This window comes from Panthera uncia, chromosome B4 (genome assembly GCF_023721935.1).
Source record: "Panthera uncia isolate 11264 chromosome B4, Puncia_PCG_1.0, whole genome shotgun sequence".
Classification (NCBI taxonomy): domain Eukaryota; kingdom Metazoa; phylum Chordata; class Mammalia; order Carnivora; family Felidae; genus Panthera; species Panthera uncia.
The window spans coordinates 86022099-86045988 of NC_064809.1; the positions used below are offsets into that span (position 1 = coordinate 86022099).

At 42.9% G+C, this 23890-nt stretch overlaps 1 protein-coding gene across 2 annotated transcripts in view; it reads right to left on the reverse strand.

Moving 5' to 3' along the window:
• PPM1H (protein phosphatase, Mg2+/Mn2+ dependent 1H) overlaps positions 1-23890 on the reverse strand; it is a 254727-nt gene that overhangs the window by 69906 nt on the left and 160931 nt on the right. For both annotated transcript variants that reach the window (XM_049625892.1, XM_049625891.1), the window contains exon 5: positions 12331-12415. In XM_049625892.1, coding sequence (XP_049481849.1) covers positions 12331-12415 — 85 coding nt within the window. The remainder of the gene's footprint in view (positions 1-12330; positions 12416-23890) is intronic.

Consider the following 23890-nt stretch of genomic DNA (forward strand, 5'->3'; position numbering starts at 1 on the left):
TCTCACTGTCCTGGAGGCCAGGAAGTCCAAGATCAAGACGCCAGCAGATTCTCTGCCTGGCTTACAGACTGCCCCCTCTTACTGCACCTCATACGGGCTTTCCTCTGTCTCTTGGGGCAAGAAATCAAGCTCTCTGAGGTCTATTCTTATCAAGACATTAGTCCTATCTGATGAAGGCCCCACTCTTATGGCCTCATTTAACCTTGTTTCTAAAAAGGTCCTATTTCCAAATCTGGCATACATGGGGGGTTGGGCTTCAACAGAAGGGTTTTTTTTTTGGGGGGGGGGCGTTGGGGAGGATACCAGTGCAAACATTCAGTCGGTAACATGGTCTTCTAGGTATACATGTTTATAGAAGTACATACGCTCAGCCACCTAAATATTGTAAAATGTTATCTGATGGTTTCCTTTTTGACTTACCTCTATTTGTGATTATTTCTACTACTGAACAGGTATTGCTTTTGTTTGAAAAAACTAAAAAAATTTTTTTGAGAACAGTTTTTAAGTTTTTATTTTAATTCCAATAGAGTTAAAATACAGTATTATATTAGTTTCAGGTGTACAATATAGTGATTCAACAATTCTATACATTACTTAGTGCTCATCCTGGTAAGTGAACTCTTAATTCCCTTCACCTACTTCACCCATCCCCCTACACACCTCCCCTCTGGTGACCCTCTGTTTGTTCTCTATAGTTAAGGATTTGTTTCTTGGTTTGTTTCTCTGTTTTGTTGTTGTTGTTGTTGTTGTTTGATTGCTTGTTTTTCGAGTGAGAGAAAGCATGAGCGGGGGAGGGGCAGAGAGAGGGATGAGAGAATCCCAAATAGCCTCCATGCTGACAATGGTGGCTTGAACTCACAAACTGTGAGATCATGACCTGAGCCAAAATCAAGAGTCGGATGCTTAAAAGACTGACTCACCCAGGTGCCCCCACTTTTTATTTTTATTTTAGTGAGACAGAGTGCGTGCAAGCAAGGGAGGGGAGAGGGGCGGGGAGGGAGGGAGGAAGGGAGAGAAAGAGAATCTTAAGCAGGCTCCACGCTCAGCATGGAGCCCAACGTGGGGCTCAATCCCATGACCCTGGGATCATGACCTGAGCCAAAATCAAGAGTCGGACACTTAACCGAATGAGCCACCTAGGCACCCCTCTTTTTCCTATGCTCCTTTGCTTCTTAAACTCTATACATGAATGAAATCACATGTTATTTATCTTTCTCTGACTTATTTTGCTTAGCATAATACTCTCTAGCTCCACCCAAGTCATTGGAAATGGCAAGATTTCATTCTTTTTCATGGCTGGATAATATTCCTGTGTGTGTGTGTGTGTGTGTGTGTACACGCACACATGCACGTACATGTGTTTATCACATCTTTATTCATTCATCTATTGATGGACACTTGGGTTGCTTCCATAATATGGCTACTATAAATAATGCCACCATAAACATTGAAATGCATATATATTCCTCTGAATTAGTGTCCTTGTATTGTTTGGGTAAATACCCAGTAGTATGATTACTGAATCACAGGGGAGTTCTATTTTCAACTTTTTGAGGAGCCTCCATGCTGTTTTCCAGAGTGGCTGCACCAGTTTGCATTCACACCAACAGTGGAAGAGTACTCCTCTTTTTCCACATCCTCACCAACACTTGTTCCTTCTGTTGTTGATTTTGGCCATTGTGACAGGTGTGAGGTGGTATCTCATTGTGGTTTTGATTTGCATTTCCCTGATGATCAGTGATACTGAGCATCTTTGCATGTGTCTGTTGGCCAGCACAGAGACATTTTATTCTCAGAAGCAGAGTGGGCCACAACTTGGCAACTCAGAAACAACTTCTCAGAGGCTGTGCAGCATTCAGGTAACACGACTGGTTAGGGTTACTTCATTAGAGCTGGCCTGCCCTGCCAGAAGCAGTGCTCACATCAGCGTTCTGGAACCTTGAGCGTCGAAAGTGATTTTATGCTAAATTCAATGTAAGCAACACACCCAAAGTTTAAAGACTGTAAAATGTGAGTGTAAGAATTTGTTAGGCTCCTCTCAGCAATAAAACCCCATGATTTCTGGAGTCCAAACTTGTAAAATTCATGGACAATTTTGGCAAGTTTTACTCTACTACTCATATCCGGGCCACTCATACATAAATAGGTATACGTGACTACTGTCCCCTCCCAAGGCACATTTCATAGGCTGACTTGTTACAAATGTGACCTTAATGGGATAAAAATGCAAGGAAGGAGAGGAGGCACACATTAAGATCCCTACAAAATAAAAATTCTAGACCGTTTCCTAAACATCCCTTATTTTTCTAATATGCTGGACATAGTTTAGCTTTTTCTCCTGATGCTGCTATTTGGACATATGTATGTTAGAACATCTGCATGGTGATGCAAGTGATACCCGCCACACTTGAATATGTTCATTATTTTTAAACCTTAGCTATATGCCAGAGCCAAGCATAGCACCTAACACAGTAAAGACTCCAAGTAAGTATGTGCTGGGAGAATGAATACAGAACATTCTGACCTGCTTTACTCAGTTACACTTGGTGATTAAACTTCACAAAATAATACAATACAGCTTTCAATCTTTTGAAAAAGTTAAAACTAAGGTCCATAGCACATAAAAACAATCTTGGGGGGTGCCTGGGTGGCTCAGTCGGTTAAGCGTCCGACTTCAGCTCAGGTCATGATCTCACGGTCCGTGAGTTCGAGCCCCGCGTTGGGCTCTGTGCTGACAGCTCAGAGCCTGGAGCCTGCTTCACATTCTGTGTCTCCCTCTCTCTCTGGCCCTCCCCCGTTCATGCTCTGTCTGTCTCAAAAATAAATAAACATTAAAAAAAATTTTTTTAAAAAAACAATCTTGGACACACATTACTATATTTTGGATTTAGTTAACTTTTTTATAATTCAATAGATATCTTCTTGTAAAACCACATGTGTGTGGGTGAAATTATACCATTTCAAACCTCATGATATTTCACACTCCTAAGAATGTCTAAATAATGTCATGTCTCTTCTCTACTTAATAAGCATGCCGACTAGAAACCTAGAAATGTATTCTATATTAAAATCCAACTTAAAGTGTGTTGGCCTGCTCCATGTAAAAAAATGAACCACTCTTTGTGCCTCCATCTTTATCCTAAAACTTGAGGCTTTCCTACAAGGAAGCACAATAGAATGTTCCTCACCGAGGTGAGGGAGTGGAGGTACACTGGAGTTCACGCGTGTGATGCAAATGGCCCCTGGAAAGAAAGCTTGGTAACCGCTGCCCCAACACAAGCAAAGATAGGTTGCCAGTTGTCTTTTAAGGAGTGTGCAGAGTACAGGTTTGTTAAAAAGAGGGTAGGCCGTGTCCTTGCCACTTAGTCTCTGGACAGCTAATGAGAATAAACTTCCAGACATGGTTGCATTTGGCCAGGGAAAGAAGAGACAGCTCATCTAGGAAAACGATGCTGGAGTAACCTGCTGTGCCAAGCAGTGGCAGGACGTCAGAGATGGGGAAGGAGGATCAGACGTCGTCTTCTGGCTGCTTTCCTCTCTAGTCCTGGGAAGAAACCAGCTGCAAGGGGACGGAAGTAAGCACTTACTGTGAAGAAACACAACCACCCCATCCCAGTGAGAATCTCTGAGTTCAGCCATAACAGGAGGGGACAAGCTTGAAAAAGAGATGTTGTCTAGAACCTTCTAAGAAGCCTCTCATGGAAGCAGACTGGGTGAGTAACTTGAACCCAGGTCTGTCTCACTCTGGAGCACATGGATCTGAGCTCCACCCTCCTGGGCTGGGGAGAGCTTTGAGTACCCTGGCAGGGCAGGGCAAAAACAGGGAGTGGAAGTAGGAACCCAGATCTAGAGAGTGATATGTCTATAATGGCAATGGGAGGAGGCCAAACACCATGCTTCCTGTGGACACTGAGACGGTGGGTCCTGAGATTACTTAAAACTGTCTGCTGGGGGGCACCTGGGTGGCTCGGTCGGTTAAGCGTCTGACTTCGGCTCAGGTCATGATCTCACGGTCCGTGGGTTCGAACCCCGCGTCGGGCTCTGTGCTGACAGCTCAGAGCCTGGGGCCTGTTTCGGATTCTGTGTCTCCCTCTCTCTCTGACCCTCCTCCGTTCATGCTCTCTCTCTGTCTCAAAAATAAATAAGCGTTAAAAAAAAAAAAAAAAAAACTGCTGCTGGGAAACACAAATTGGTTACTCCTTTTAATAATAAAATTTCCTTCTGCTACCTTGTGGCCACAATGTGAGTGAGCCGTGCCAGCTACTGAGACGATTGTCCCAGGTTCAGGAGTTTCCAGCCAGAAGAATGCATGCAGCTAACACATGAGCTCCTCCATGTGCCAGGTATCAGGGGCTGGGACTCAAAGAACAAAAAAGGAAGTCCATCTGTTCAGAGTTCACACATTAGTTGGGGAGACTGAGGAAGGCTTATGGGTGGAAACAGATATCCCTAGGGGCTAAGGAACAAAGAGCGGGGCACTCACTGGGTGTGTTGGACAGAATCTGAAAAGCATCTGAACGGCTGATCAGGCAAGGCCTCTGGGGCCAGAGGAGCAAGAGCAGAGGCAAGGGAGTGCATAGCAGCATGGTGAGTAGGGCTTTTGGAACTGCTCTCAGGAGAGAACAGATAGGTGGCAGAAGGGTGCCTTTCTGGGGAACTTGCCCAGCCCCTTCACCTTGGGCTCCTGGAGAGCCCCAAAGAAGGTCCCTCCCCCAAACAATAATAACAGTTAAATACACAGTAAAGTTACCGTATCATATGTGTATGGGTCAACATATTTTCACAAATTTGACACACTTGTGTAACTGGGATCTAGATCAAGAAACAATACATGGTCAGCACCTGTGGTCAGGACCCCATTCGATCACTGCTCTCCCCAGCGGAAGCACTATCCCAAACTGTGTGTTGGTTTCACCTGTTTCTATACTTACTATGGGATCCTATAAGCTGTCCCCAGTGCTGGGTGTTAAGTCGGTGTGATTCAGCCACGTTGTTGCATGTAGTTAAAACGTGTTCATCCTCAGTACCGCATGGCATTCCAGCTCGTGACTATGACTGACAATCGTCTTATCCGTTCTACTCTCCATGGACATTTGGGCAGTTTCCAGTTTGGGCAAGTACATCCTGAGCTACCGTGCACACTCTGGTTAGGTGCACACCTAGGAGAGGAACGGCTGTGCCAAACCCTTTTTCCCTGGGCCAAACCCTTTTACAAGGTAGTTGTTCGAACTTCTACTCCCATCAGAATATGGAAAGTGAAAACACTCATGTGTCAAATGCGAGGGCAGATTCCACAACAGGAAATCGTTTGTGAAGTCCTCTTACTAGGAAACTTTTATATGAGCTCTTTTTTTTTTTTTTTTTAAGTTTATCTTTAAGAGACAAAGTGAGCATACACATGAACTGGGAAGGGGTAGAGAGAGAGGGAGAGAGAGAATCCCAAGGAGGCTCCACGCTGCCAGCACAGAGCCCAACTTGGGGCTTGATCTCATGAACCATGAGATCATGACCTGAGCCAAAATCAAAAGTTGGACACTCAACAGACAGAACCACCCAGGCACCTTGTCCCCACTTTGTTTTTTGAGCTTTTTTTTTTTTTTAATTTCAGAAAAAAAAGTTCAGACTTCTCAATATTTGAAAGGAAGTTACCAAATGAGGATTTTCAGTGTTTAACACAAATCTTAATAAAAAATTGAGTAATCTCTCCTCTTCCTTGCCCTCAGGAGGGAAAAAAACCTCATCAGATCAGAGGACTGGAGGTTTTATATTTCAAGTTGATTTACCATGATAGTAAGTCTATGGTCACGAATGAAATGAAATTAGTAACATCAACCAAGCCCACTGATGGTCGCACTAACAGTCAAACGAGATAGCTCTTCCAGAGCCAAGGCTGACTACCCAATTTGCAGTGCAGGAAAAGAGTATTTTGGTTTGGGTTAAACAAAAATGAAAGGAAAATGTTAAATGGCTGAGATCTAAATATGTATGTGTCGGAGTCTTTCATAAAGAATTCTCTCAGTCTTAATTTATCCTTAAAAATCTCAGAGTAACAAGAACCAAGCTTATGTATATATGCTATTATAAAATTGAATATTGATAAGATTCTGTCTGGTTTACATGGATGTCAAGAAAGATTCACATTTAAATTTCTACATGGGACTGTACCGATCAACTAGAGAAAAGCATGCCCCTAAAATAACTTTAAAATATAGCTTACGATAAAGGAGCCACATGGAAACTTGTATGCAAATGGATATATTAAACAAAATTGCCTAGATTTGTCAACCCTACAACAGTTTAATGTATAGAATAAGGGCTAAAAAGTAGTCATTTACATAAAACATATAAAGTTTCCATATTCATATGCTTAATGCTTTTTCTTCCCAAGTAAAAGTCTGGGAAAGGAATTCATTTGAAGAGAGAACAACTCATGTCAGCAAAAAAGATGTGCCTGTGTATCTTCCTTTGCATATGCAAATGGAATTTATACATTTTATAAAAGGCCACAGGAGTAGTCCAATGGCAGGGCGGCCACAAAAAAGTTCTTCATATATAGTTAGATTTGAAACTAAGAGATTTTATTTTGTCTCTGATCTAGGCACTGTTGTAAGCACATTATGAATATTAACTCTTCAGTCCTCAAACCAGTCTTGGGGGTCCTTGAGGGTCCTGTAATTACCCCATTTCACTGATCAAGCAATGGGAGCAGAGAAAACTTTTCATAGACAGCTAAGCTTTTGCCCTGGTAAACCTCAGGGAATGCTATCTACCTCTTTCAAAGCATATTTAACTTTCACATCTTTAATGGATGCATGACACTATCTTGCTTCTTTACACTAAGACCAATTTTTAAGGGACCTTATGGACAGATGGCTCTGGCTTTATGTGCCCAACTTTTTATTCAGAATGTTGGAGGGAAAAGGGGTTTTAGAGAATCTAAAGATTATATATGTGTAGCAACTGTGCAGAAGACTGCGTTTTTCTAAGAATAAAAGTAGTTAGGGATCCATTCTTGTGGTTATTTGTTTAGCTGTGTGAATTCACTTCCTTAGCTCTGCTGAGCAGGTACAGAATGCCTCAGCATCAAGCCTCTGACTCCTCCTCCCAACCTGGAATAAACAAAACATCCATTTATATTCATTTTCAAAATAAAGCTCTGGAAGTGGTGAGGTTCAATTCTAAGTGCTAACATCTTTAGAGTCTTCCCTGACACCAAGCAGTGCTCCTAGGACGGCCAAATATAAGCTCTGCCTCTAACACTCTGGGCAGTGCCAGTTTTGTGCTCTAAAAATCTCCTGGCTGGGGCACCTGGGTGGCTCAGTTGTTGGATGTCTGGCTCTTGATTTTGCCTCAGGTCCTGGTCCCAGGGTCGTGGGATCAAGCTCTGTGTCGGGCTCTGTGCTAAGCACGGAGCCTGCTTGAGATTCTCTCTCCCCCATCCCCACCCCTCAAGAAAAATAGCTCCTGGCTTCTCTGTGACATCTGTGTGATCAGTTGAACCTATAGCGCATATGAAAAATGCCAACCATTTTTTTGCCTGCCATTTTTAAATTAGAAGTTCTCAAACTCACAGGCAGTTTTGTGAAAAAGGGTTAAAGTGGGGGAAAGAGGTAGGATTAGAGTGGATTTTTCCGTGACTCTGTCACCAAGCAAAGCAGAATGGTGGTGAAGTTGCCTGTGACTAAAGAAAGGCTTTCTGGGCTTCACAACCTGCTCTCAAGGTTAAATGTGATGTGGCAGTGGTGGGTCAGTCAATTTTACTCACTAGCACACTTGACCCTCCCAAATTAAAGTATCGTGCTTTTAAGCAGGTTCATGTTTAAGTAATATACTTTTTGGGAGATAACTCTTGATCATGAGAAATCCCAAAAAGTGAAGTGGCACAACACTGTCGACCTTGAAACCTTTCCAAAGCCAACACCAGGGACACGGCGGACAAACAGAATCGGACTCGGCACAGAAGGCTGGGGGTAGTTCCAAGGACACCACAAGAAACCGCCTTCGATAATGCTGCACTTGTACGTATCAGCTGTGCGTTTGAAACCCACTTTCATCTCTTCTGTACATTGCCCTTGATGAAAAACAGCTGCAAACTTGGATTATCCACGAGGACACAAGGACATAAGTTGAAGGCCTGACAATACCAGCACATCTTAATGTAATCAAATCAGAGTTTATAAATACATCTAGGCAGAACTGAGGGGAAGACAACGTTCTCGCACCTCAGGGCTGTGGAGGTTCCCCTGAGGGCGATTCCTCCCTTGCTGTCACCTGAAGCAGAGGTGGGGCGGTTTTCTGGAGGCCACAGCATCAGGGAGGTCAATTCTGCTGAGACACATCCACAACCAGACTTCTTTCCCTCCCGTCTGAGTCCCAGCTCCATCCAAACATTCTGTCTAGCTTGGTGGACCTCCTTAACTATTTTATTTCAATCACCCTGGAAACTGTAAAAAGAAAAAGAAAAAAAAAAAGCACAGCGACAGAAGAGCAAGGCTTACTGGTGACTCTAGGACCAGCAGCACTTCCTGGCTGCTGGGACGGTGCCCCTGACCCCTTCATCACACACCTGCCACATTCCGTGTGAACACATCAAACCCTCAAGTCTGATTAATCACCCTGCCCAAGAGTCTACGGAACACAGTTCACATGACCTAAGAGCCACACGAAGGTCAGGATACAAGACCAAACAAAATTAACATGCCTGCCACATCCAGTGTCATAATCTGCTTCTAGTTCGGTTAACCCCAAATGTCCAGACCGCGCATCCCAAGAACCTCCCCCTTTGATGTGGATCAAAACGGTGTGTGTCCAACGGGCTCTGCATCTCCCCCACCTCTGAGAATATCACGAACTGTTTCTACAAGTCAAATAGCCTTGGGACTGGATCATGCTCCAGACGAGTAAGTCTCTGGGAACTTAGAAGTTTTAATGATTCGGCCATAAATGTTTCTTCACACATCATAAAAAGAAATTTTAATTTGACCTCAGAGTAAGGAATACATTGTTAACTTTCCAGTGATGTTCTAACTCGTTTAGATCACGTAAAAGGTACCACAACCCCCAATGCACTGAAGTGTTTCATAATTAGTTCTAGGGAACTGATGTTCCAAAAAAAAAAAATGAACTGGTAGGATTAAATGCACATAAAATTATAAGGTATGCACTGTATTTTATATTGCTGTGGGATCACTTTTCATCCTGATTTCAGAACCTACAGAAAAAAATCTCAAGGGAGGTGTCCTACACATTTCACGTAGGAGAGATTCAGAGACATCACGCGAGGGGTGTGGGATCACACAGCTCACGCCTGGGCTGGGCTGAGAGAAGTCATCACACCAGTGTTTTCCTCTCCTAATTGATATTATTTTTAAGGTTTTATGCTATCTACCTCCTAATTCCCTCAAATACTTTACCACAAAGGCTTCACCGCAAGGTTATGTTATACTATAAATCCCTTAATTCTCTCCAAAACTTTACCACAAAGATTTGCATCACAGATCATGTGACTATTACTGCTGGATTTATTCATTTCAAAGCGTACATTTTTAGACTCCTGGCAGTATAGGAAGTTGGACAACCAGGATATTTCACGTTCTGGTCATTTACACTCCTGTTGCCCGGGGAGAACAGTTATTAACCAGAGAAACGCATATGTATTAGCAGTAAGGATTAAAAAGAATGGGAACAACAACAACAAAAGAGAATGGAGACATGGTTTGCAACTTTTGGAAATTCAGCTGTTAGGCTCAGTTCTATGGGCTAAGAGCATCCACATTGATTGCTCAAGAGTAACACAAAAATACATGTTAATCTTCGGAACATTAGCAGTGATTATCAAATTAAAAATAAGAAAATAAATCTCTGTGGTTTGCAGGCCAGTAGGATTTGAAGACTGATTCATCAAACAAAAACCAAATGAGAACTATGTGCCACAAAAGAATCTGCATACAGTTTTCATTTAATCATTCCACCCACCTTCTGAGGCTTCCTAAGCCTGTTACTGGTGACGAAGCCGGGGACTATAGGAATCACAGACACAGTTACACGACAACGCTGAGATCAGAAGCCAACACACGTCTCATTCTGAACATCGGAAAATAGACCACCAGTATTTAGGAATCTGATACATGTCAGCCTTCCCGTCCCTCCTTAAAAATTAATGTTTTGATCTTTCTGGGCCATTCTTGTAACATGAAAATGTGAAACGATTTCAAAATAAAAAAAGGTTAACCTGCTACTTCTCATTGCCTTTAGTGGGAAAACAGGAAATGGTAAGGAGGTGATGAAGGCAGGGTGCAGTCGAGGCACAGGCAGGCAAAGGGCTATGATAGGCTTCAAGGGAAGGTGGAAGGGAGAGTACTGTGTGGTAATGATCCAGATGTCAATACAAATTCTGGTTCTTTCATCGAGCCAACAAATCCCGCTTCAGTATCTCCTCTGTGCTGGGAACTGGCAACGTGAAGCGACTAAGGAGCCTGCCCTCAGGACTCAGTCTGGAAGGGGAGAGAGCGATCGTGACCAGCAATACAATACCATACGCCGAGAGCTAGAGGCTTCTACACGGCTCTGCAAGCACGGGGGACTGACCCCCTCCCGGGAGAGTTAGGGGACACCTCCTAGAGGAAATGACACTTATGTTGGGGTCTCAAAGGATGGGAAACAGTTTTCCTGACAGAGGACAGGGGAAGGGCCACCCAGGCAGAGAATATTTTCAAAGGCAAAGAGGTCGGGGAGATCGAGGTGCGTCCCAAATATGGAAGGTAGCTCTCTGCTTGCAGCCTGAAATGCATGGTGGTGTTGGTAGAGGCAACAGAGAAACGATGCAGGAGAGGTGGACGGGGACCATGATTCTGGCTCGACCACGTGTGACCTGCATTGTGCACACTATGAGGAGCCAAAGGACTTAAGGCAGGGAAGTGATACAGTCCATGATCAGATCACTTGGGTGGCTTTGTAGAAGATGGACTAGAAAAAGCCAGACAGGTGACAAGGAGGCCAGCTGTTTTGAACTCTACTCGGAAGGATGACCCTTGCAGCCTGAGCGGGCCTTGGTGACCTGCTCGTTTAGCTTCCCACTGTAAAGTGACAAACTGAGGTCTGGAAAGGTTAAGACGCCTGCACAAAGACACCCAGCCAGCAAGTAACAGAGCCAGGACGGGATCCCTTCCCCCTGCCTAGAGTGCCAGAAAAAAAAAAAAAAATGAGAGCCCTCAAGTCGGGTTCCTAGGAGTGGCTACAAGTTTATCCACTTGAAAAAGACAACAGAAAGGCTAGAGAACAACAATCAGTCAAAGAGTGAAGAAATATTTTTACATTGAGCCCGGATTCCTGCTGTCATTCTATACCAGAGCAACACAGCTTAGCTATTGAGTAAAACAAACCAAACAGACAAGGGAATTGAGGGGAAAGTGCGCAGCCACTTTCTAAATCGACCAAAGTAATCAAACCTTGACTGTCCACACACGCTGAAATTCAGAGCCATGAGCAAAGTCCTTTTGGGTAGCCTGGGTCAGTTTGTTTCCTAAGAGCAGAGGGTCACTAGCTATGTTGTCTAGAAAGAAAGCCAGTTGGCAAGACAATACTTCAGCCACAGAACTACTCGTCACGCTGTTCAGTCCCCAAAAATATCCAAAGTAACCTAGCGTGATTGCCACTGTTGCTCAAGTGAGATTCTAAGCCAAACACCCTCCCCCTGGAACTTGAGGATAGGGAATTAGGTCTGTTCTCTTTTCCAGAAAACTCAAATCTCTAGGTGAAGCAAAAATGCTCAAGATCTGAAAAACCCAAACACCTTCCTCTAGCCCACTCGTAATTTCACTCCGAAGAGGGAGATTTAAACTGGGAGCTTATTTTCAGGATAGAAACAGGCTTTCAGACGCCTGCATGCTTTCCCAAAGGGCCTCTGAGACTTCCTAACCGTGCGTCAAGTGGTGGGGTGTCAGCAGGATCCGGGGCTGCCCTCCTCCCCAGCACGGAGCCCCCATTTTGAGTTAAAGTGAGCAGCAGGCCAAGGAAGAAAGGTATCTGTGTGATTCAACACCCCATTTCGTATTGCACATCCCAAACCGTTAAACAAAACAGAGCACATCATGTCTTCCATTGGCTACAGATGGGAGAGAAACAGCCACAATAATAAATTCACGGAGGTGGAGTGTGTCGTCACACGTGTTGCCAGGATGTGTGATCGGAAGGTGCGTGGGGGGAGTTAATACCATATGTCATCCAACTCTCGTGGGCCTGCTCCCATGTCAACAGCATCATGTTCCCCCACCACAGTGTCGACACCATCCCTGATGCCGCGGCGCTCCGCCAAACCTACGTGACTCTTACCAGGTACTGGAGTCGCTGGCGCTCAGTCTCAGGGGTAAACTCTGAAGACATGGGGATGATTTCTCCATTTCTGATGATTATGGCCCTAAAACGGTTAAGAGAAATACGCATTGTCAGTAGCCAATCTCGTAAGTACCTCAATTTTATAACTCCGGAGCTTGGTTTCGAAGACCGACGAAATGCCCAAGGGACACTTTTTCTAACAAGCTGCATGGCAACATTCTCTTTTCGAGAAAACTCAAATCTCTAGGTGTAGCAGAAATGCTCAACTCTGGATCCCTCACCAAAGTAAACATATGGCTACGTTTACTTTCTCTGCTGGCTGGAACCATGTCTTAACGCCCAGCACCAACCTTCCTACTTGGCACATGGTACACACACTCAGTGAACAAGTGGATGAAATGAATGATGTAAATTGACGCTTCCTCTAGACCAGTGCTCTCCAATAGAACTTTCTGTGACAATGGATATATTTTAATCTGTGCACTCCAACATGGCAGCTACTAGCCACATAGGGGCAATGAGCATCTAAATTACATTTAAATTAATTAAATTACATTTAATTTTACCTAATTTTTAATTAACTTATCTTTAAGTTCAGGTAGTCACAAAGTGGCTAGTGTTTCATGGAGTAGATAGTATAGCTCCAGGTCTGTGTTACGCCAAGTGTCAGTGGGCCAGAAGCACGGGCCTCACCAGGAAGCTTATTAGAAATGCAGACTCCCAGGTTCCACCCCAGACTTGCTGTATCAGAATCTTCATTGTGATTCATAGGCACATTAAAATCTGAGAACACCTGACTGAGACTCATGAGTTTCTAGGTAGTATCCTGGATCCAGGAAGAAAACACTCATCTCATCCTGAAGCTTAGGAAATTCACATGCTTCCAAAAATTTGCCCCAAGAGCTACTGCTGACTCAAGAATGTGAGAGAACAGAGATCCCTAAGGGAGCTATCTATGGAAGAGGCTATAGCATGGATAACCATGGAGCAACCTTTCCTAGGCCTATTCCAGATGGAGCTTCCTGTTCCTAGATCTTATTCCAAAGTGGTTCCGAACAGCCACTTTCTAGCGATCAATTGGTTGAAGTGGCTTGGAAATTGCATTTGATATGAACTCAACAGCTCCAACAGCTCCAAGTACCAGGGAGCCGGAGACTTGGAGACTGAACACACTTCTCTGTAAAGAGCCACAAGCACGGGAAGTGCCTTTGATGAGCTCAACTCTGGGTGGATGCCTCATGGACTCTAGGGTCAGCTGCACTCTTTGTGCCAAGAGGCCCCAGGCACCCCTCCCTCCCACCATAAACATAGTCTCCAAGGGCACCCAGGTGGCTCAGTTGGTTAAGCATCTTACTTTGGCTCAGGTCATGATCTCACAGTTCATGAGTTCAAGCCCTGCAATTGGGCTCTGTGCTGAAAGCACACTTCCAATGCTCTGTCCCCTCCTCTCTCTGTCCCTCCCCTGCTTGCACTCTCTATCAAAAATAAACACTAAAAAAAAATATATATATATATAAAATATATATTTATTTATTTATAAATATATATATTTATATATATTTATAAATAAATAAATATATATAATATATATATATATATATATATATATATATATATATATATATATAAAGTTAGTCTCCAACACTGAAGCGATCCCAATAAATGGCTGCAGCTCTCCCCCAACCCCTCACCCACCTGTGCCCAGTTGTTGCTGTCATGGAGACTGGGAGGGCAGGTAAGGGAGAGGGTGATAACAAAAATCATGGGGGCTTTCGAGGATTAATGGGTCTAAAACTAGTGGAAACTATGAGAAGATGGAAAATGTTAGGGGAGCTGACTGGGAAAAAGATGTAATATTTGTATCATCACTTCCTTTATTATGATGTCAAAAATAGGAAATATTAAAAGTTCCTTCTTATAAATCTGTTGTCACTTGTAAAATGCAATTCTCCCCTCCCAAGGAAGGTGATATCCAGCATTCACAAATCAGTGTGTTTATTCAAATGGTCTTTGTCCTAATGTATCAGTTAAGACTAACTTCCAGAATAAAGGAATAAGGGTTTTGAATGAGGATGGAGAGACTTGGAGAGCTTGAAAGGAAGGTCTAGTTTAGGGCCTAATCTCAAACTAGCAAGAAGGACCCTGAGATCTGGGGTGATGAGAGCGAAAGTCATTAGGCAATAAATTCCAAAGGCAAACTTCTATTTCAAAATTTTGCTTAAAGCTAATCTTAACTCTTTCTCTTCCCTTTTTCTACATGGTCCCTGAATTCTAGCTTCCAGGCTCTGACTAGGAAAGTTGGCTATCTGGGAGGGACATAAAAGATAATGAGTAAAAGGGGGGAATCTGGTGGCTCAGTCAAGCCTCTGACTCTTGATTTTGGCTGAGGTCATGATCTAGCTCATGGTTTGTGAGATTGAGCCCCACATTAGGTTCTGTGTGGACAGTGGGGAGTCTGCTTGGGACTCTCTCCGTCTCTCTCTGGTCCTCCTCGACTCATGCACTTTCTCTCTCAAAATGAATAAAGAAAGAAAGAAAGAAAGAAAGAAAGAAAGAAAGAAAGAAAGAAAGAAAGAAAACTTTAAAAAAAAAAAAAAGAGAGAGAGAGTGAATTACACTTGGGTGGATGAAAAAACTATCCATAGCAAAGGCCTCAAAATTTTTCTTGGTAACAACATTATCTGTAATTGTCTAATTGTATAGAGCCTGGACCATCAAGAATCCATATGCCTTTTCACTGGTTATTACAAAAAGACAATGGACATAAAAGGGTGTCATTCTGGCTGAGTCACCACTAAAAAAGTGACTTGAAAGATTAAGGCAAACTAGGCAGGACCCTTGGGCTTAGTGGGCAGGGAAAGAGAACACAGCAAAGGCACTGGCCACCACTATGTTTACTCTATTTTTTTAATTTCAAATTCACACACAGGGAGGATGAGCATTCAATTCCAATGTTCACGGCTGAACAATGTTCATTCCAATGTTAGCTCACCCTAGCTAATTACTTTCTTAAATAGATCTTTATATCCAAATCCATCTACGTACAGAGCATTCTTCATTTCTGTTTGAACTACCAAGTTCTTCCTTCATGAGACACCCATGGATTAAAGATGACAGCATGTTTGGCAGTCAGACTTTCCAGTCCCTAAACTATGATGCCTCTTCCTATGCTTCCTGGCTTCCTTTTGATCTTTCTCTCTTTCATCCCTCTGATCTTGGGATCAATGTGTCAGAGTGCTGGTCTCCAATCTGGAGTAGGGCAGCGAGAGGGAATGGGTTTCAAAGGGAACAGAGTGCATGTGAAGGCTGACAAATCTTGCACTAAACAACCAATAAACTAGATTAATGCTTTAAAGCCACATTCTGTCATCAGAGGATCCTTGTAAACTTTCAATCTTCTACTTCAGTATTTTACGAGCTGTTTTTCCTAAGGAAAATTATTTAGAACAAACAGAAAAAAGCTGTGGCAATAATAAGAATCAAGGAGAATTAGGCATATGCCCTGGCCTTTCTTCTGGGCCCTCAGATCTGGACCTCTAGATAAGACTACGGTCAGATTTTGAATGACATTCCATTTACTTACTCAGAGATTGGCCAGAGATTAAGTGAGGAAGCTCCTAGGGGCTGGGGTAATTTAACCAACTGGCAACCACTTCCTACCTGGTATCCCCTTACCATAAGAGTTGGGGGGTGGTGGGTTGTAAGCATATTACCCAAAGTTAAGGTTAGCCTTTCATTCACAGAGACTGAAACTGAAATTTACATGCTTTCATTTCTTATCCGTAGCATAGATGGAAATTACTTGTAACATGGTGAATGGTAAGGTCTAACGTGTTCTTCGGACCCAACTGCAAGGGGACAGGAGGAGAGGAGGTAAAGCAAAGACATTAATAGTTTTTTTAAATGTTTTTGCACCCTCCGCAAACATAAGCCACAGGAGAGAATAAACGTAACTTATTGCTGGTGAGAATTTTGAGTTCAGAAAGCAATTTCTTGAAAACTTTGCTGCTTCCATCCTCTAATGTCACAGTTTGGAGTCCAAAAGACCTACCTTTTGTCCCTCAAGTTAGTCAAATTGTTAACTGATGAAAAGAAAAATAAGGGGTCAAACGAGGCGCTCATTTCAAAAATCCACTCAATTTTACAACTTTTCTTACAGGGATCACACCAACTCATGTTAAATCCCACCTCCAAGCAGGATTGACAATCTCCAGGGGCATTTGACAAACAAGCAAAGGGGAAAAAAAAATGGGTAAAAGATATGATGAAGCAACTGACAGAAGGGAAAAAGCAAATGTTCAATAAACACGTGAAAAGATGCTCAATCTCACTCATCCAGGAAAATGCAAATTAAAGTAAAAATAACATATAACTTTTGCTCATTGGATTGGCAAATGTTTGTTGAAAAATTAAGAATGTGTAATAGTTCAGGGCAAGAGGAAAAGGCCATTCTCATAATTAAGGGGAACGTAAACTGCTATACCTTTTAGTATATGTGCTGCCGAAGCGAGCACAATTGCTATACCTTTTAAAACTATTATAATGATGTAGCCAATGGTTCAGTCATCCTACTTTGGGGACTATATTCTAAAAAAATAGAAGATTCTGCCCATAAGATACGTGGACAAAAATTCACACTTGACATTATTTGTTGTGGCAAAGACTGGAAATAGTCTCAATGTCTATCAAAAGGGGAAATACTGAAGAGTTTCATTTATAACCAGTAAGATATTACACAGTCATTAAAAAAATAAAAAAAGTTCAGTATGTTTTGTGACCCGGAGGTACCCCTGATGTATTGTTAGGTGAGAAAATCAAGTTGCAGAGTAGTATGTGGTATAACCCCATTTTTGTAAAAACAAAACCTCCATACAGACACCCCATACATGAGGATTCTGATCCCAGGCCCGAACCCGGTGAGCTCCTCTAGGCTCCGCTGTGGGCGATTACGAAGGGGGTACCAGGCAGGTACCGCACTGGACCCGGTACACAGCCACGGCACTACAGTACCCACGGGAGCTGCAGGTAAGGGCTCTCCTCTCCACCCTCCCCACTGGCCACGTTTATGAGCAAATCCGCATTCCCAGCCTGGGCAGCTCGGCAGGAGGAGTCCTGGCCCCGGCACCTGTCTCCATTGTGACTCGGTACTTTTCCACTCGGAATCCTTCCCCTTCTCCATCCCCCACACCACGAACCCCTGGTTTAAAACGCAGAGGCCTTTTGTCCAGAGCTCCTCAGCAGTGAGAATATTCCCTCCTGTCTGTGCTCCATGTCAACTGACCCTCGCCTGCCCAGATGCCCTTCAGTGAGGAAAATGGAACACGGGGGAGCTGGCACTTTTCTTTTTCTTTGCGTCTTGCCTGTAGGATCACAGTAAGTGAATAAAGGTTGACTGCTGCCTTCAGTTTGGCTCATTGCCCTAATTGGACCACCTTGACAGCTGGCTGCTTGACAGTATAAAAGTACATTTGATTGAACAGGGAGAAAGGCACGTAAGTAGGAGCATTAATTTTTCTTCAATTATCTTTTTGTTATTTGACTGCTGCAGGAAATGTATGTTCCTTTTGTGAAGAGGAATTTATTTGCCTAGATTTGGCCACATATTCACAGAAGTCCTGAAGTCCTACTAAATGCAGATTCGTTTTTGTACCACGACCAATCTTCGTGAACCCTGTGTGCCCCAAGCCCTAGTCCACAGAATCCCACCCGGTGACCCAATCACACATCAGAGGTCATTAGTCAGAGCTCAGGCATGAGTGCAGAAGCATCCTGTAGCTGTGTTGGGAGCCACTAACTGAGAAGCCAGTGGCTACACTGTGTTATGAAAAGTAAGAACTGGTTAAGCCCCCAAATGTCTTTATTATGTACATTGTTTTCAGAAGAAGATGACGGTCTGGAGAATCACAGGGCAAACGCAGGAAAACTTTTGTAGCACTCCCCTTCTGTAACCCTGGGGAAACCTTACAAGCCCGTGCTCAGACAGGCACATTCCAGAACAGATTACCTCTCAGCCCTTCTGCACCCCCCTTCAAGGTAAAACCTTTGGCCTTAAAACCAAAGAAAATCCCCAAATTCACAGTTAAATGATTTTGCAAAGAGGTGCCACATCAGATGTGGTATAGAATTTTCAGCCTCAATAGAAGGCCTTATCCAAGTGGCACAAAGAGAAAGAAAAAATGGATACAGACTTATACTTATCAATATAGACTATATGTATGTGTATACACGCACGTGCACACACACATATGTAAGCACGCACGCACACCTCTAAGTTTAACACTGGTACACCCTATAGAGCAGAAATGGAAAAGAAATACAAAATTGCCAGGCTGCTGCATTTAAAAAAGCAGGTGACGGTGTCCAGCAGCCTAGTTTCCTTGGAATAAGAGATATAAAAAGTGTTCCAAGCAAAACAAAAGTTAGGGATCAAGCTCACTCCTGAAGTCAGAATTGAAACGACGTTGCTTCATTTTACCACCCCTTGATTTCTTCTCTCTGAGGCATGGAAATCGTGGGCCAGCAAAGGAAGTGATTGGAAGCTCACGTCTGAAAGGGCGCTGACGGCCCAGAACTTCATTCCAGTCTCTCCTTGTTAAGAGGTCAGCCAGCCGTGCAGCATGGAACCCATTAAATACGTGTAAATGTAGGACACACAAATAGGCAGGAGGAAGGTCCTGCATGATCTACCCTTTCTAGGTGGTTGTAAGTTCTGACAGTTGACCCAGGAGGGGATAACGTGAAAGTGAAAGCACGAAACGACACACACCGTGGGGCGATGGCTAATTGCTGAACCCTCTCCCAGCTCAGAAAGCCCGTGGCATCGGAGAAGGGCACGGACACGCGCACCATCAGCAGCGGTGAGGCTGCGTGGCACGGCAGAAGAGGAAATGGCCTGGGGATGAGCATTTGGAGGGGCCAGTCCCGCCTTGAGCTGGTCTTTAGCTCCGGGCCTCCGTGTCCCTGCCTTGAAAAAGAAGAGAGGGGCCCAGCTCATTTCCCAGGCACCTTTCAAGTCTAAATTTAAACGATTCTTAAAATAAGTCTGAGGTAGGTGGGGGAGAGAAAGAGGGACAACTGTTCCAGTTACTGCTTCTCTTCTCAGGAGGGGGCCACCGCCACAATTTACATTCGAATAAATATAAACCAAGCCAGAAGTGCCGGGATGGGAAAAGTCACCCTTGGTGCAGCTCTTAAATCATAAAGGACAGGAAGCCCATTACTGGGCAAGCCCCCCAATGTCATTTCACTGTTGTCACCCGTCCCCTTGGAACGCAGGGCCGCAAACAAAAGGCACCTTCGACACCGTTAAGAGTATTCATGGGATGCCCTGATTCCATTACACACTTTTTCAGCTGAAAGTGATTCGAAACGCAACATTAAACTGCACATTTCCAGAATGGAGGAGAAAATCGGATACAAGGTGACAAAGAGAAACCATTTGGAAAACCCTTTTTGACAGTGTATATCAATTCCCAAGTACAGGGAGGAGGCATCCATTTTGTCAAGAAGCATCAGACCTTGTGAGTTCTGTTCGGATGCAGGAGTGTCTCCTTCAAAAATATCAGAAATGTGTCGATGGAAAAGAAAGCAGGGCAGCTGACGGAACAAGCTGGGGTTACCACCGGCAGAGGACAGGCAGGCTGTCGAGGCTAATTAGAGGTGTCAGGAAATAGCTGAAGGGAAAAAATAATCCCAGGAGCCTAGAATTAGTTTGGGTGTGTTTCTAGTCATTCCATTTTCAGAATGGATACTAAAGAAAAAGTTTGCAAACACGATGATTCATTTAACAGAACCCCAAGTACGCAGTTAAGTTTCTCAGCAAAAATAGTCACCAAAAATGGCCAGGAGAAAAAACTTCCCAATCTTTAAGTAGCAGCAAAAAATAAGGGACCATTCGTAGAGCAGTAACTGAATCAGATGTTCCTTGTTTTTCTCACAGCTAGCCCAGTCTGTATAATAATTTCTCAATGTCATAATCCTGCCACTTTCTACAAACATCTTGCTTTACCAGCAACCTTCATGAAATCCAATGCACAAGAACAACATTTTCCAGACAAAGTAAAAGCCTCATAGTCATTAAAGAAAACTTATTGAGGTGTTTATTATTTCTGAAAAAAAAAAAAAAAATGACCAGGGTTCCAGCTATAAATTAACAGTGGGGTTCTTTGTTCTACTTAAAAAAAAAAAAACAACCTATGATCCACATTCCATAAAATGCATCCTTTTAAAGCGTGCCATTCAGTGGTTTTGAGTACATTCACAAGGTTGTTCAACCATCACTACTACCTACTCCTGGAACATTCTCATCACATCAGAAAAAAAATCCTCACCCTACTGGTACCCATTAGCAGTCACACCCCTCTCCTCCACATACTCTCAGGCCCTGGAAACCACTAATCTCCTTTGTTTCTATGGATTTGAGAATTCTGATATCATTTGCCAATGATATTGTATAAAGGAGATCGTGTAATATACAGCCTTTTGCCTGGTTTCTTTCACTTAACATAAGGTTTTCAAGGTTTACCCTTGTTATAGCATGCATCAGTACTTTATCCTTATGGCTAAATGAATATTCCACTGTATAGATATACTACATTTTGTTTATTCATTCATCAGTTGATGGGACATTTGAGTTGTTTCCACTCCTTGATTATTGTGATTAACACTGCTATGAACACTCATTTACAAGTTTTTGTACAATTATGTTCTTAATTCTCTTGGCTACATGCCTGGGAGTGGAACTGCTGAGTAACATGGTAAGTCTATGTTTAATCTTTTGAGTAACCGCCACTTGGTTTCCCAAAGTGGCTGCGCCATTTTACATTGCCAATGGTGGGTTTTAAAATTCTCTCTTCAAGTACCGCAGAGTTCAAACTAAATTTATTTCTGAAAAATCCCACAGTCATTTCTCATTTTACACAGTTTTAAAGTACTCTGCTGGAAAGTTTTGCCTGTATGCTTGGATTTCAGTGCACACACTCAACACTCAATGGTTCATTTTCCATTTACCTCAGAGGATATATATTTATATATAAAACAAAACATATATTCTGTTCTTCTCAAGTGCAGGGTCAATACCTATAATCCACAGCAATGCACAGCCCCCCCCAGCACAAATGTGAACAAACATTTCTCGAGCTCCAAAGCAAGCACATTTTTCTTCCCATAGCAAGTAGCCAGACTGGGGGAGGCCACCAAAGACATTTATTTTTTTCTCTACTGTAGTCATTTTTGGAGTATGATGGATCCCCCCCCCACCCTTAACAAAATAATAAATGATGACTACAGTAGCTCACTGTTTGTGTGCCAAGGCAGGTAGGACACACGGGGTCTGGGAGGCCATCTCTTCTTTACTAATGCTCTGCATCAGTCACACCCAGGTTACAGTTGTGTCCAATTCCGACCTCTTCACTTTAAGAAGGCAATGCAATGGAGCAACGGAACAGAATCCCAGAAAGAGAAATAAAAACAGTTCATGGGGTGGAAAATAGATGCTTTGAAGGAAATTAAAGCAACTGTGGCATTGTAGCCTGAAGGAAAGAATGAGAAACGATTTGATCATACTCTCCTTCACGCAATTTGAAATGGTTTTATTCAAAGAATGGTGGGTGACCAGTTCTTCATGCTCAGACTAAAGCAAACAAGAGGAAATTCTATTTAAATCAAATCAGTAAGATTCTATGGTTGCAAATGGGAGAAGAGTTTTCAGATCTTCACATTATGGATTGATCGAAGCTCGTAGGTTTCCATCCCTGGAATTCAAAATGACATGAGGGTGGTTTGTCTATATTTGTCTGCCAAGAGTCTGGAGGCATCCTTCACTGTTTTTCTTTACGGTGCTAGAAATCAAGAACTACATCTACTCTGTGAGGGCAAAGTCAGATGCATGAACAATTCACTCTAGACTGTGTAAGAAGGTCTTGCAACCTGTACAGTATAAGTGAACAGAGCATCCTCATGACCATGGCCCCTGTTCAAACTAAGCTGCATGACTTCACCTCATGGGGCAGGTGGGCTTACTTGTGGCCCATGGATAAGACAAGAGGCTAGATGCCTTCCCTGTAAGGCCTCTCTGGTCTACCTTCTCATAGTTACCCCATGTCAGTTCCTCACACAACAAAGGCTTGGGAAGCCCATCTCTCATTTACTGAACATAACCGTCAGGTTGGTTTGGGGAGCCAGTGGAAGTAGTGGAAAGCAATCAGGGCTCGGAGTCCAAAGTCTAGTTCAAGCTATGAACTCGCTATGCTAGGAAAATCAGCCACTCCGAGACTTGATTTTTCCCATGTGAAAAATGGGGCAGTACCACTTTCTTCAGATTAGATGAATTAGATAATGATGCTGATTGAATCATTAAAGGAAACTCACATATCCGAAAGTCAAATTAAAACAGTTACTTAGAACTTTGTTATTTTGTACAATAACTGTCCATAATTGTGACCCTAAGGAACTGTATAAATGAAAAAATAAATTATACTCAGTGGCCTCACTTAGGCTCTTGTAATAAAATGGTATGATTTCCCATGGGCATTTCAGTCACGTGTTCAGATATTCCATAGAATATTTCAGAATTCCATAGAAAAGAAGAGAGACTGACAGCATGATATTGGTGCATTCCTGTTTCTCTTCATCACTAGCTTTAAAACTCCACCCTCTTCATTAATATTAATGCCATAATCTCCTTAATATTCTTCTAAGCATATGTGTAATATAAGATTTTATCTTGACTAAGATATATAAAAGGTTCCCATGCCAAATTCCCTCTTCTTACAAAAATTCTTCTTAACCTATAATTTACCTGAGGCTACAACTGTGTAAATTAAAAATAAGAGTCTGGACTATATCTGTGGGAATGATAGAAGTCTTAGAAAATACATTAAAAATTTTTATTCTATCTGTATTTTTTATATGCACATAATTTTTTAAATATATTCTCCCAGGTAAAGGAAATGAAAGGTCTGGGAATCCACTGACATTCCCAAGTTGGTCACTGGAGGGTGACAATGTTATTAATGGCAGGGAGACAGAAGAGACGCCAATCTGGTGAAGACAATACTGCATTTTGATTCTGTAAGTTGAATTTGGGACATGTGCCTAATGTCCAAGTAGAAGGACTAGGGAGCACACAGCTGGAAATGTGGGTGTGCTGCTCAAGAATGAGGTCAGTGCTAGAAAAACAGACTTGAGAATAGTCAGGTTTACATGGTAGTCAAAACTAGGGAATTGAAACAAGTGTTCCAGGAAATGTATATAGAAAAGGTGGGTATAAATATGAAGTGAAAATCTAGAAAGATGGGTCTAACGGGGCGCCTGGGTGGCTCAGTAGGTTAAGCGTCTCACTTCAGCTCAGGTCATGATCTCACAGCTCGTGATTTTGAGCCCCATGTCGGGCTGTGTCCTGATGGCTCAGAGCCTGGAGCCTACTTTGGATTCTGTGTCTCCTGCTTTCTCTGCTCCTCCCCCCACTCACACTCTGTCTCTCTCTCAAAATAAATAACACTAAAAAAAATAAGAAAGAAAGAAAGAAAGAAAGAAAGAAAGAAAGAAAGAAAGAAAG